General features: G+C 56.1%; 1 protein-coding gene across 2 annotated transcripts; it reads left to right on the top strand.

The window, feature by feature from the left end:
* Positions 1-117: 117 nt before the first annotated feature.
* PMM1 (phosphomannomutase 1) lies at positions 118-13285 on the top strand. Of its 2 annotated transcripts, XM_054191592.1 has the most exons (9): positions 118-1735; positions 1864-1981; positions 2870-2946; positions 3153-3244; positions 5570-5669; positions 6514-6589; positions 8523-8684; positions 9379-9494; positions 10296-13285. In XM_054191592.1, exons 1-9 carry the CDS (start codon positions 1658-1660, stop codon positions 10416-10418), a joined length of 942 nt encoding a protein of 313 aa, XP_054047567.1. In that variant the 5' UTR covers positions 118-1657; the 3' UTR covers positions 10419-13285. The 2 variants fall into 2 exon arrangements, with proteins under 2 accessions (XP_054047567.1, XP_054047576.1); XM_054191601.1 differs by lacking the exon at positions 8523-8684 and having other exon boundaries at positions 1570-1735.
* Positions 13286-14383: the final 1098 nt, after the last annotated feature.

The raw sequence follows: 14383 nt of genomic DNA, 5'->3' as shown, positions 1-14383 counted from the left end.
TTTTCCTGTTTGAATGTGCGTGTCCACACAGCTGCCCAGCGAATGCAGATGACCAGAAATTGTCGTCTTCGCTCTGGTCCCAGCTGGAAAGTGCGAGAGAAGAAACTGTCTGAGCAGTTTGTCCCAAGTAGCGGTGGCTACTGCCCTTTGCGAGAACTGGTCCCAGGCAATGTTCTTATTTAAGTTTGGGGAAATTTTCCTTCTGTAAGCACTGCGGTATCTTATCAAGACCACAGTCCTGAGGTTTGGCACAGCTTGGTTGAGGTGAATGAAGGCTGGACAGTAGGTGTTCTGCCAGCACGGGTTTTGTGCAGCTCTTGCTCATCTAAGTGTGCAAGAATTAAACGTCTAATGTCTGCTATTGACGAGGCCCAATAGAGCTTAAACACAGGAAAAAGCCCTAAGTTTTTCCTTATTGTCTTGATGCTACTACTTTCATAAGGAGAAAAGGAGCTTTAAGAAGTAGACTTCATGCCTGGGTTCCTCTGAAGCTGCAGAGGGGATATGTAGCGAGGATTGTGTAGTGCTGCCCATCATGCCTCTGCCCACCAGAGGGCTGTTAAGGAGCAGGAGAAATATCTGGATTTGGGAAAGAAATTAATCCTGCTTGGTTCGGCCTTCTGAATGCTTATCGATGGCATCCAAGTGATAAACCACACAGTTCGCTGTTTGTATAACAGCCTGTATCAGTGTAATACAGAAGGCGGCTTGTAACAGAAGGGGGCTCTAACAAAGATTCATGATTGTGGTTATTCTGGGCTGCGTTATTCAGATGTGGTGCTGGTTTGCCACCAAGCACCAGTACCAGCCCCACATAAAATACCTGGGAATGTGTATAAAAGGAAAATCTTGACGGCAGCCCTAGACCGTGCTCACAGCCACTTACCTTCTGAACCTCAAACAAAATATTTGCCCTTGCTGCTAGTAACCGAGATTTTATTTGTGACGACAGCTCCTGCCTACCGAGCAGCAATCAAGGGAACGCGTCGCGAGTGGTTTAAGGGCAGTGTCTTAAATAACGGAAACAGCCGCAGCGGCCGCGTTCCCGGAGCTAACCCAGACGAAGGAACAAGCGTACAGCTGTGCACAGCTGTGCACTTCACCAAAAGCCAGACTCGTACTCTCGGGCAAGCCAAGACGGCACAAATCCTCGCCGGCTGATACCAAATGGCAGCGGGGTTGCCGGGGAGAGGCGTTCCGACTTGGGAGTTTCTGAAGCAGCGTGACAAATAAACTGGACGAAGGACGGCGGGCGGTTCCCAAGTTTTGGAAAGCTTCTCCCGGTAGCCTAAACGCCACGGGGCTGCAGGAGCGCAAAAACGTGAGGGCCGGCCCCTTATTTTTTTTAGCAGACTTCCCAAGGAACCCCCAAGGCGTTCACCGCGGCTCTCAGATTTTGGGAATCCCGGGCTCGCGGCTCCGCTGCATGGCAGAGACCAACCGGGACCTCCGGAGAATGCGTGAAGGCTGTGAAAATTCGGCTGAGGAAAAAGAGGCCGGTTCTCCGGTGGTGGGAGCTCACAACCAAAGACCCGGGCCGCGCCGCCCTCCCCCGGGCAGACGCCGCACGTCCGTGCGGCGTCTGCCCGGGGGAGGGCGGCGCGGCCGCCATCGCCTCCTCCGCCGCGGTCCCGCCTCCCCTTGGCAGTAGGCCGCGATGGCGGCGGCGGCGGCGACACGGGGTCGGGTGCTGTGCCTCTTCGATGTGGACGGGACCCTGACGCCGGCCCGGCAGGTAGGGAAGCACGGGGGGAGTGGGGAAAGCATTTTGGGTTTGGTTCGTGTGTGTGTGTGTGTGGCGGGGGGGAGAAGACAGCATGGCGGAGCTTTCCCCCCCTCACCCGCTCCCTTCTTCCCCTGCAGAAAATCGAGCCGGAGGTGGACGCCTTCCTGCGGGAGCTGCGGGAGAGGGTGCAGATCGGCGTGGTGGGGGGCTCCGACTACGCCAAGATAGCTGAGCAGCTGGGGGACGGGGACGAAGGTGAGGTGGGGGCGACGAGGTGGGTGGTGTGTCTGGCTCCCCCGTCCCCCCCATCACCACCGCCACCCTGGGGGTCACCTGCATCCCAAATCCAGCCCCAAGGCTGCCCTCGCCTCTCCCGCCGCTCGCCTCCTTCCCCCTCTGCGGAGAGCAGGCAGGGATGCTCCAACCCATGCTGCGGGTTTTGTACAAGCTTCATCAGGGCTCTGACCGCCCCCACACACACACACACCCCAAAAAGCCCCTCACAAGTTTTGCCTCCATGGTGGGGTCTCCGGGGGGGGTTCCTCACCGTGTTCGAACAGGGACGTGGGGTGGAAGAGGGAGTGGGAGGGCGAGGGGGCAGCCCCTGCTGCCTTCACCGTCTTTTCCTCCTCTGGCACGGATGCCAAGCGTGGCAGGGCTCCCGGCTCCAATCCTTAGCGGAGCGAGGCCAAGAAATTCCCAGCTGAGGCTGTCTGCTGAGTTGGCAGTGCCGTGTCTCCCGGCTGCCGGAGGGGCTGAAGTTAGATAACCAGTGGCTGCATCACCCCAGCACCCTGTCAGCGGGGAGGGCAAGGAGCAGAGTAATGCACACGCGGTTGAAAGCCTGACATTTTGGAGCCCTTATCTTTTTCCTGCCACTGATTGAGCCCGTGACCTCGGTCAGGTCGTTTCCCCCTGCGTGCGTCAGCTCCCCCACCTGTGAGCCAAAGATAATCTCTCCGACTTTGCAAAGAGCAAGGAGGATCGAGGAGGATCGGTGGCCCCTTGTGGAGCAAAGGAGATGTGGAAAGCGCTGTAGTAAGGAACCGGGAGGATGGCTCACTCTGTCCCGAGCCCAGTCCTTCTGGCCCCTTTTTCCCAGGCAGTACTCATTTGTACCTCTTCTGTTTCCTCCCCCCACAGTCATCGAGAAGTTTGACTATGTCTTTGCTGAGAACGGCACGGTGCAGTACAAGAATGGGCAGCTTGTCTCCAAGCAGGTAGGTCCAGCTCCCCTCACAGCCATGGCTCACCTTCCCCGTGCCCTGCGTGCCGTGGGGAACAGCGCCTGGCCCTGGGCAGACAGGCAGCCTCTTCTCTTCTCCCCAAACGCCGCATCTGAGTGTCCCAATCCTCCAGGTCATGTTCTCGGGTGGGCTTCATGGGACCTCAGGCATCTTCCTCACTCCCCCTTCTCCTCCCACAGGCCATTCAGGACCACTTGGGGGAAGAGCTGCTGCAGGATCTAATCAACTTCTGTCTCAACTACATGGCGCTGCTGAAGCTGCCCAAGAAAAGGTAATGGCCCAAGCCCATGGAAATGGCAGTCATATCACTCATTCGTAGGGAGGTCTGGGCTCCAGAGCTCTCCTAAGAACAGCTGAGCTTCTGAGCTTGTCTTGCTCCAGGTTTTATCTTAGCATTTAGAGGCCCTGTGTAGGATCACTGTGGGCAAATAATGGAGGAAGGTCTTTGTTCTGGAGAGTCTGCACTGTTTTTTAGCATAATGCCTGTTCTTTTGCGCCTCGGATTTTCTTCCCTGGGAAGTAGGGTACAGCCATTGCTTGCATCTCATTTAGGACAACAGTACCAGCTTGTTACTGGTCAGGGCATCAGGCATCATTGGTGGTATGAGTTTCCAAACAGACAAACAGTGTCTCTTAAGAAGGGAGGTCCAGTGCTTGAGCACACAGTCTCTCACTGTTTCTAACCCAGTGTCACTTGGTGACATTGGTAATAGGGCTGGCCCTGCTCTGCCCCCGACCGTGTGTTCCTGTCTGCTTCCCCCCACGAGGTCCAGCAGCCACAGGGTGAGTTGGGTTGCTACACCTCCTCTGAAGGAAGACTAGGCCGCTGCCAGGAAAGAAAAGGGTAGTTTTCCAATGGATCTGCTTACCCTGTTATCACAGAAAGGAGAGAGAGGGAACAGAGGGCATGAAGGTGGAAGGGTAGAGCAGGAGAACCTCTTTGAGAGGCAGCCTGCAGTCAAACCACCCCTCACCCACGGTTTCACAAACGCTTGAAGCCGGTGTTAGCTGTTGAAAGCAGCGGCCCTGCCCTCCCCTCGCCCCGGCTGGTTTGTACTTGCCTCTCCCCTTGTGTTTGTACGGGGAACTCGAGCAGGCAAGCTGTCTGGTAAAAATTAGACTGGTAAAAGTTGCTAAACTGTAATCCACATTAGTTGCCTGATGTGAGTCACCATGTGGCAATATGAAGACCGGTGAGAGGGGCCAGGGTGGCTCCTTGCGACCGGACTGCTGGCTGAACTTGCCCCCGAAAGCGTGGGCCAGGACCCAGAACCCTCAAGGCTTTTTTGGTTGCCTCATTGCTGCCTGGTTGCCCAACAGCCCAGCGAAGTTTCAGCTTCCAAGTGCCTCTGTGGATTTAGGCTTATGGGATTTCTCGCAAAGCAAGGACTTTAACCCACATCTCCCCAGTCTTGGCCTGGGGCATGAGCCACCAAACCCTTGGTGCTGCAGAGATGCTGCTCCCAGGCTGCAGGCATGGCTGCCCAGGTGTTACAAGGCAGGAGGTAGAGAGTTTTCCTCCAGACTGAGAGCAGTAAGCGCTTTATCACAGAGAAAGGGCGGGCAGGGCTGGGAGGGGCATCAGAGGGTTCATGAGCTTAGGGCTCCTCAGCTGGATGTTAGAGGGTTAATTAGCTCAGAGCTCCTCAGCTGGACAGGGAAGGGCTCTCCCTGCTCCAGCTAGGTTTCCACAAGAATTTCAGTCTGTTTTAAAATTGGCAGTGCTGCCATCCCCTGTTGGTTTTGCCCCTCCTGTGGACTAGTGCTGGTACCTATCTGACCCCTTGGTGAGCTATGCCAAGGCGATAAGCAAACAGAACTGGCTGGGTTTGTAGCAAAGAGAACAGGAGGGAGCAGTTTTCTGCCAGCTTAGTGCTTTGAACCAGCCCACCGAGGAGGCGGCAGAGTAGTCATCCCAGTGCAAGACGAGGGTGGCAAGCAGGAACTGGGTCATGCCCATGCAAGCTTAGATAAGAGTTGCAGTCAACGGTGCAGGGGACAAACGGGAGGTGCAGAGGCCTTCCTGATTTGTGTCCCAGGAGGAGGTCCTAATTGCTCATCAGGCTGCTGCTGGACATCAGCAACAAGTTACACTCACCTGTTCTGTCCCGCTGCCCCAAGGTACTGCCAGCTTCACCCAACCCACCCAACATTTCTTAAAAGCCTCCAGGGTCGGAGATACCACAGTCTTGTCAGGCAGTTGGTCCAGGCCAGGCAATAGCTGTCATTGCAGTTGTGACAACATTAGAAAATGTTTTCTATGATCTCACCTAAGTGGGCTGCTTTCAGCCTGTCCCCAGGTCACACAAGAATTGTTTATTCCTCTTCTCTTACAGTCTCTTTTTATGAAACTATGAGCCCCTTGGAGACCTTAAGGAGAGTTGTTGGACCCTGGTCTCTGCCTGCTGCGGCAGGTCTCTTGGCTAATCTTAGAGGCTCTTGTACGTCTGAAGTGTGAGCACCCACGAGTGGGCATGGTTTCTCTTCTCCTGCGAGTCCCTGCAGACACTGCATGCCTCACTGAGCAGCCATTTCCCCAGAAAGGTCTGTTTTTCTCACCCAGCCCCAGTAACCTTCTGCCCTTGCCCACCCACAGAGGAACCTTCATCGAGTTTCGCAACGGGATGCTAAACATCTCCCCCATCGGACGGAGCTGCACGCCAGAGGAGCGAATAGAGTTCTCCGAGCTGGACAAGGTACAAAGGGCAGGCTGGGGCTCGCCCTCCCCTTTGCTTGTTTTTACTCCACCGCAGATCTCAGGTCTTACCTGCTTCCCCCCACCCCGAGGAGAAAGGAGCCGAGCTCCAAGCTCTGCACCAGGTCAGCACATGCAGCAAGGTGGACACAGGACTGGGGGTGAGAAAGCCCAAGGAGAGACATAGATGAAAGGAAGAATTTGACTTCATTGGGGACCACCGATGCAATGGGGTGGCCAGCAGGATTCCTTGTGCCGTGGGAGAGCCCCAGGGAATAAGGCACTTATTAAAACAGGGTGTTTCCTCATTTACAGCAGTAACCAAAGATGGCCCAGCAGCTGTCTTCAGTCTCCCACTCTCCCAGCCCCAACAGAGCTGGAACTAATGGGCTTTCCAGACTGGTAAGGCCATGGCTGATCTGCTGGGCAGATCTCTGGAGTGCTTGGCCCATGCTGACAGCAGTTTCTGCCTGGGGGAGCTTTCTTGGGGTTGGGGGATCGGTCAGACTTTGCAAGACTTTTTAAGCAAAGCTGGAGACTTTGAGTTATGAACTGGGTTTCTGAAAAACTGAAGCAGTTGCATTTCATTGGAAGGAAAGGCTGGGATCTGCTCTTCCCAGGAGCCTCCTGGAGCTGCCCTGAGCCCAGTGGCTTTTTATGCAGCCACTGGGCAGGACTGGTGAAAGCTGGCTAAATGGCGTTACACTGGGGCTCGGGGCAGGTGGGAAGGGGGAATGCGATAAGCCAGAGTTGCCCAGCAGCCATCTTACAGTGGATTCTGGTAGACTGTCAACATCTAATTATTCAAATCCTCCTTCCTTCCCTTTCCTCCTCCTCCCCTGTAGAAAGAGCGGATCCGGGAGAAGTTTGTGGCAGCCTTGCAGAGGGAGTTTGCTGGCAAAGGCCTGCGTTTCTCTCGAGGTGAGCGGAGGGGGCTTCCCTGGCTTTGCGTTGGCCTCTTTATCATGTTTCCCGTAAAATGCTGGGAAGGGGAGTGGGAATCCTGGCTGTTCTCTCCAGTGGCTTGTAGACCAGGAAGAGCACAAGGAGCTTCTAGTCCTGGAGAGCTGCCACAGGGGCATCATGTTGACATCTGTGGCAGGGCAACAGCAGAGAATCATAGAATGGTTTGGGTTGGAAGGGACCTTAAAGATCATCTTGTGCCAGCCCCCCTGCCATGGGCAGGCTAAAAAACACCACAAGAAGAATAAACCGTGCTGCAGATCTGCCTCCCTGGGAATCAGCCAGACAAGCAGGCTTCTGTCCCGTGATGTTATCCCTGCCTGAATTTCACTTAGCTTTGTGGATCTCACCCCTGCCCAGAAGGTCCGTTCTGGCCCAAGCATCATCAGCAGGGTGGCCAGCAGAGCTCCATGCACTCCTCTCTAGGAATGAGACAGGAGCCTCATGCGTGTCTCAGCTCTGAGGTTTCCTTGGGAGGACTGGCTACGAGGGAAACATCTTTCTTCCTGGAGGAAGAGCTGATGAGAGGCAAGGAGTTTGTAGCTCCATGCCATGGGCTTTTGCAGGGCCATTTCCCAGGGTGGCTCTTAACAGCCAACTTAGTGAAGACGAGGAACCGAAGGAGAGGCTTTAGCAATCCCAGGGAGAGTCCAGCACGGGGAGAGAAAATGAGGGTGTGTAAGTGGTGAGGCTGAAGCAGAGTGGATGGGTGTGTGTAAGAAGAAGTTGCCATGTGGCAGCCTAGCCAAAAGGCGAGGGGGTGACAAGGTTGGGAGGTGGCAGGTAGCACCCCACTCTTGCACCCAGCACGGGCCAGTACTGAGGTGTCTGTCCCTCTGGTCCTCCAAGGGCTTTCCTCCTGAGAGCCTCCCCTTCTGCCAGGGGCATCCTCTGCTGCCCACAGCACTGGCATGCACTGTTTGTCACAGCAGAGGAAGACAAGGTCCCCCCCTGCCGTGTCCCTGCAGGCATGGGGTACAAGAGCAGAACAACGGGCCTTTCTCCTCTGACTTTGGGAAGCCGCCATGAAGAGCCCGGGCCCATTGTGTAAAACCATGAAGACAAGGGGGAGCTGTGGGCCCCTTGCTCCTCCACAAAGAAAACACAGGGTGTCTCAGGTCAGGCATCCAAAAACAGGGACACGCGGAAACAGGGCTCCTCTGCCAAGCTGTCTCCATGTGCCTTGTCCCTGGCTGTGGAGGACACAAGCCCCAGCGATGGTAGGAGATCTTGCAGCCCCCCAGACCCATACTCTGCCGAGGCGAGGAACAGTGCTGGCTGTTCTCCACACCACGTCTTCTCCTTTCAATTTCCTACCCTCTCCAGCTGGCCTCAGGAGCCCCTTCTTGCTGCCCAGCTCTGTTTAAAAAGGTCAGAACGCAGTGCAGTGCAGTGTTTTTCACAGGTAAATGTCTTTGGGTACAAAACCAGGAGGGATTTTAAGGAGGGCAGCCAAGTTGAGCTCCTACTCTGTTGCTGGTTCCTGCTGCGAGGCTGCGGGCATCCCCGTTCCTGAGCTTGTAGGGTCCATATCGCAGTGCCCTGCCCAGGGCATCCTGTCTGATAGTGAATCCTCTGCCCCAAGCTGGACACAGAGGTTCTGTGCCCAGCTCTTCAGGCTCTGAGGAGGGTTGGTTTGGGAGCCACAAGCCAATGGGGACAACTCAACCAGCCAGGGAGAAGATGAGCGTGGCATCAGGACATACAGGTTTGAACAGCCTGTGGTGATGGGTGCCTCTCCTGCAGCGAGGACCATCCCCTGTGGGTACCTGTCTGCCTACCCCCTTCCTAAGAGAGGTGCGGTTATGTTTTATGAAGAAGGAGAGCACGTGCCTCTCCCCACCAGGTCTCTGCTTTAGTTGGTTTCAAGTTGGCCTCCCTGCTTTTCTAGGCAGTCTAGTGCGCCACCAGCAATCCTGGAGTTTCATGCTCTCCTTCTTCATAAAACATAACCTGTTTCTCCGGCTCCAAGTGAGACCCAAACGCACGTGTGCCCTAAGTCACCTGCCTTTGTGCCCCTCCAGATGTTGGCAACCCATGTTCGACTGTTGTGGTAAGAGGTGGCAGGCCGGGATCATGCCCCAATCATGTCCACAGGTTTGTGGTACCTCCATGGCAAGGTCTTTGGTCCTTACTCAGCGTGCAGAGCCCGCTCGGGGCCTGCTGTGCATCCAGCTGGGGTCCCTGGGCTGTCGTGGGGTTAGCTTTGCCTGTGCAGGGAGCCGGCAGCCCCCACTCCCTGCAGAGTTAAGGCGCGTCGGAGCAGTGTTTTCAGAAGGGACAGCGATGTCCACGCAGGAGTCTAGGAGAGAGCTTGGTGCCAGTCTCCAAGGACATTGTCCCCTCTAGAGACACAGAACATGCTGATGCGATCTACAAGGCGTAACCCCAAATCTCCCCCAAAAGAGTTCTCTCTTGGGACCTCCCACCCCAGCATCCCCCCCCCCACCCCAGCCTCCGCCGCAGCCTGCTGGTTCCTGCTTGCGTGCCTGCCTGCAGGCAGGGGAGCCTGTGCTGGTCACACCAGCCATGCTGATGTCACTCCAGCCTGTTGTTATAGGAACAGCATCTGCCACTGTCCTAGCCACATGCAGGGGAGGCACGCCAAGGCAGAGCTGGTGCCTGGCTGCTGCTTGAGGGGGGCTTTCCGCATCCATCCAGCCCTTTCCCCTCCTGCCTGTCCTGGGATGGGGGAACACCTTGCCAGCTCCCACCAACATTGCTGATGTCCTCCCTTCGGCTGGCAGGTGGCATGATCAGCTTTGACGTCTTCCCGGAGGGCTGGGACAAGCGCTACTGCCTCAACGTGCTCGACGATGAGCGATTTGACACCATCCACTTCTTTGGGAACGAGACGACCCCTGTGAGTATGCCCTGCTTACCCCAGAAGGTGCATGTCCGCTTTCTCTCCTTTGGCCTGGCAAGCCTGCATGGAGCTGCTCCATCATGGGTCCCACAGCCTGGGCCACGCCAATGTCTGACACAGGACACAGACCTCTAGCTGTGCGAGAGGGAGAGATGCTCTCTCGCGGTGCGTGTTTGTGATGGTGGCAGGCCTGCTGGGTCATGGGGAAACCATCCTGGATTCACTGTGCTGGGGAGCAGGTCCACCTCAGCATCGCCCTCCTCCCCCTGCAGCCACACCTGCAGCCACAGGACCCAAAACATGAATCCCCGGCACTTAGGAGAGGGCTTTTCAACAGCAGGAACAGCTTTGCCTTCCCTTTAGAGTCGTAAGATGATGCTTTTGTGCAGCTGTAGACCATCTTGGCCATCTGCTCTGCTCTTTCCAGATGATAGCAACCTCTTGCCCCCCAAAATGTGCCCACCCCATCTTCTATTAGCCCCTCCACAGGCAGGGCAAGGGTTAACCCCATGCTCCTGGACAAGCTTTGCTGGTCTAAGACCTTCCCCATCCTTTCTGTGCTCCTCAGTTGGCATTGAAGAGGGGAGGCAAGAGGGAGGGAGTAGGGCTCCCAGCCCAGCCTCTTCTCCCTCCCTGGGTCACCAAAGTCTTGGCAGCCCTTTCCCAGCACGTTCCTGCCTGCTTTGCTGCCGGCTGCCACCCCGGCTCCTCACAGAACAGAGCAAGATGCGGATTCATGGATGAGGATGCTCTAGTGAGACTCAGCTAATGCTTTCCCTATTTTCTGTTTCCCTGCAGGGAGGGAATGATTATGAAATCTATGACGATCCCCGCACAGTGGGACACAGCGTCCAGTCCCCTCAGGACACGGTCCAGCGATGCCGTGAAATCTTCTTTCCAGAGAGGGCAAATGAGTGCTGACTGCCAGGTCACCACAGCCCTCCCCCAGCCCCACCCTCTCCCCCCACCAGGAAAAGCACCTTCATTTGAGGAATCTGCTCAGGGTAGACTGAAAAAAAAAAGCCACTTTCCAGAGCTGGCCGGGACGTAACGCGTGAGTGCGGGTGGGTGTGCAGGAGGGGGCCTTTGCTGACCAGCCCTTCGGCACTCCCCGTCTTCAGCTGGGGCTTGTGGGATCTGACCCTCCTCCTCACCTCCAGCAAAACTTCTCTCTGGACAGTTTGGGCCAAGGTGGGTGGCGAGGTAGATGCTTTCATGGTTGGAAAGCATTTGAAAGGGCCAGTCACGAGAGCGCGTGTGTGTCCATCCTGTGCTCCGTCCCTTCTTCTCTTCTTTTTCGCTGTTTCTCTTAACGCTTTTGCATGAGGGAACGTGCGTCTCACTTTTCTCTCCCCCTTGCGCCATGGCCAGTGAGGATGGGGCTGCAGAGGCCCCAGGCACTCTCACCAGAGCTGCTCCAAAGCAAGAGGCCAGGAAAGCTGTTTGGTCCAAGCCCGTGGTAAGAAGGGGTAGCTGCAACCCCTCCGCTCGTTACAGCATTGTGCATCTTAATGGAGAGGATCACCACGTCCTTCACCTCGGTGCCACACCGTGCCAGTCCCTGCAGGTGACCTGGGAATGACGGTTTTAAAATGAGTCTGCTCCTGCTCTGAGCTTTGCTCAGGTGCATGAAGAAACTAATTCTCTTTTTAGCTTACCCAAAAAAAAAAAAAAAAAGGGTATCATGGTTTTATTTTCTATATTCTGCAGAAGTTGTCCAGTCAGACCTTGCCTGGTGCGGCCGGAGGACCCGGGGTGCCTGGTGTGTGCAGAGCACCCTGTGGAGCCACTGGGGGCAGAAGCTTCCCAACAGTCTTCCCACCCGTGTGTCCATGAGGCATCACAGATGTGTCAGTGTAAAAGCTTACCCAGGGCATTCCTAACAGACCAATTCTCCTTCCTTCCCAGGGCCCAGCTTTTCGTCATGCTGCCAGAGACATTTTCAGAGAGGGCCGACACAGGCCAGACCTGGTTTCTAGTGCGCACGGAGGTACACACTCAACCGTGCCCTCCAGGCTTGCTTTTCTACCCCATCTTGTCCCACGCGTTTGGTTTACATGGTCACCTTTAGGGACACAAGTTCTCCAGTGCAGCTGTCGTGTGTCCTCCCGCTCCTCTCTTCTCCTGGGTCTTTGTGGGTTGTGAAACTACATCTCTCCTTTGGCCCTTGACCTCCTCCCTCACAATGCCCCTTTATTCTTGGCTGTTACGCTGGGGTGCGTGACCGCACCAGTGATGCTGATCACAACTCTGTGCTCTAGAGGAGCTCAGGGATCCTCTCCAGGGAGATGTCCTGCTTATAGTTCCCCCAGACACAGTGTCTAGTGTTTATGGACCTGGAGGGTGCTGGAGGTTCCTCCAAAAACTCCCCACATTGTTCCCTGGGAACCTTTCTCAGCACATCCCTGCTGGTATGGCACTGCTCCATATCTTGGTCTTGTTTTCCCTCTTTTTTTCCTGTTCTGCTTTTTCTCACCATTGCTCTTCATCTGCTACCTAGCAGCTGGACTGCAGAGAGAAGTTTCTCAGCTGGCTACTGCCACTTAACCAAGGGGTCAAGTTCCTCAGGTGAGATACGTTGGTGCTTTTAGACCCAGGGCAGGGCTCCCACATCGCCACGGGCAGGGTCCTGAGTGGACCTTGGCACTGCTGCCTGGCCACAGGAGCAGGGGTGCTGCGTGACCGGCGCTGGTGGGGTGCTCTCTCCTCCCCCCGCCTGCACCTCTTTACAACACATCAGGTCTGTAATGCATCACATTTGCATGAGCACAGCGGTCTGCACAGCATCCGGAAATCCCCAACAAATGCACAAATTCCTCTTCCTACCCAGTGAAAATTTCTGCATGAGAGAAGAGGACTTGTTGGGGAAGACTGGATGCAGGGTACCCTTTTCACAGGCCACTGGTTTTGGCCTTCCACCGCAATCTTCATGGGGGAACTGTGTGTTTTGTGGTTCCTCCTTCTCTGTTTTCACTGTGGATTCAGGTCGTGTGGGGGTTTTGTGGGGTTTATTTTTCCTGTAAGTCTGTTCAAAGTCAGCAGGATCTCTAGAGAGCTTGGTGGTGGGTGAAGAGCAGAGCCTGGCCATGAAGGCACGAGGCACCATGGTGGGGGCTGAGATGCCTTGCATATTTGAAAGGAAGGGCACGCTCTGTCCAAGGCTGCTCCTGATGGGCAGCACATCCCTTGCTCAGGGTCGGGGAAGGAGCAGGGCAGAGGCAGAGATGACCTTCGAGGCACCAGCCATCGCTTTCTCTGCTCAGGAGCTCACGTGTGCATGGGTGAGATCAAGTTCAGGAACATTCCCCATTCCTGTCTCTGTCTTACACCAAGTTTGTGCCAGTCGAGGGCTTCTCCCGCCAGGAAACCCCGTCCTGCTGGAAGGAGGAGGAGAAGGACGGCATCAGAAGTAGCTGGGGCAGCCCCAGGCTCTGAAAGCCACCGAGAGCCCTGGCAGCCTGCCCTGTTTTGTGGGCAGGGATGAGGCGCAGCCCTGAGGTGGGAGCCCTACACCTAGGGGACGGTGCACGCCTGTCCCCAAGACCCCTTTGCCATGATGCTCCTCTCCCGGTGGGTGCCCGTGACGTGGGTGGGGGTTTCTCCCTGCATGTGCGTGAGCGAGTGGATGTGGTGGGCCCTGCGCTGGGGACCCTCGTGCCATATGGCTCCCTCTCTGTGCGCGGCGGGCGGCTCCTGTCTGGCTGATACCAACTGTTAAATAAGAAATATATTTAAATACATATATATATATATGTATATTAAAAAAAATAAAATAAAATCAATCATATTAAAGCTACAACGTGCAGCGGTTGGAGGCGGTGTGTGCTTTGTGCCCAGCTCTGCTGGGGTGAAATGCAGCCAGGCGTCAGGCAGCTGCGCTTCAACATCCCCGCAGCAGCAGGGGACCAGCCCCGGTCCCAGTCACCGCTTCTAGTGGGCAGCCTCCCAGCCCAGGCTCAGGGTCTGCTCCCCCCCAGCAAGGCTGGAGCAGTCTGGGACCCCCCAGGACATGCTGCAGGGAGGTGGGTGAGTTTGTCCTGCCGTCTGGATAAATCCCTGGGCGCTCCAGGTCCGTCACCCGGGAGAGCCACCAGTGTTCCCCCTCCAACACACACACACACACACACACACGGAGGACAATGAGCCGGGATGGGCAGGGCTCATGGGAAAGTCAATTTTAATGGTTTATTGCCAATGTTACAAAGGTTGACACACGGTCAGACAGGCAGGAACTACACTGGAGTTGTAAAAACACCAACAAGTCTAGGGTTTTAGTTTATTTCCCAGAAAAAGAGGAAAAAAAAAAAAAGAATCAAACAAAGTTTGCCTTGGCCAAGCTGACTGCGTGTCCCGGGGATGCCTGGGACCTGAGCCGGTGTTGCCGCAGCCCCTGGGTGAGCCGGGCTGCGGGTTGGCAGTGAGATGGGCTGTGGGGTCCCGGGGCAGTCCCCATGCCAGCCCGGGACGGGGCAGCACGGAGTGGTTCTCCCAAATCCACCGGCCCCCGGCTGTCCTGCATGGCACCAGCCTTGCCCCCCTCTTCTCCCCACTTAGAGCAGACCCTTGTCCCCACCGCAACAGTGGCAGCAAGAAAGGTGGAAAATGCCCCTCTCCATCAGTGCTGGGAACCGGCAGCACCGGGGGCTCCCGCCGAGTGGGTGCCTGGGATCCGGCTGTCATCGCCCATCCCGCCCAGGGGGGCCGCTTGCCCTGCTTCAAAATAAACCCCTTCAGATGCTGATAATCTCTGGAGCGTCGGTGCAGGCACCGTTTCCCTGGTGTCACCTCAGGCCCAGCCCGCTCCACGCTGTTCCTGTCCCACTGCTCTCTGTCCCCGTCCCTCCCCGGGCTGCGGGAGCCTGCCTGGCCAGGGTATGGCGGAGAAG

Source organism: Rissa tridactyla, chromosome 1 (assembly GCF_028500815.1).
Source record: "Rissa tridactyla isolate bRisTri1 chromosome 1, bRisTri1.patW.cur.20221130, whole genome shotgun sequence".
NCBI lineage: Eukaryota > Metazoa > Chordata > Aves > Charadriiformes > Laridae > Rissa > Rissa tridactyla.
The sequence above is the reverse complement of the archived record's forward strand: the minus strand, read 5'-3'. Positions and strand labels throughout refer to the sequence as shown.

Excerpts from the sequence above, each read along its gene's own strand:
- PMM1 (XM_054191592.1), top strand. The coding sequence starts at position 1,658 with ATGGCGGCGGCGGCGGCGACACGGGGTCGGGTGCTGTGCCTCTTCGAT. Across the intron at positions 3,245-5,569 it reads CTGAAGCTGCCCAAGAAAAG|AGGAACCTTCATCGAGTTTC; the intron begins GTAATGGCCCAA and ends GCCCACCCACAG. Across the intron at positions 9,495-10,295 it reads TTGGGAACGAGACGACCCCT|GGAGGGAATGATTATGAAAT; the intron begins GTGAGTATGCCC and ends GTTTCCCTGCAG.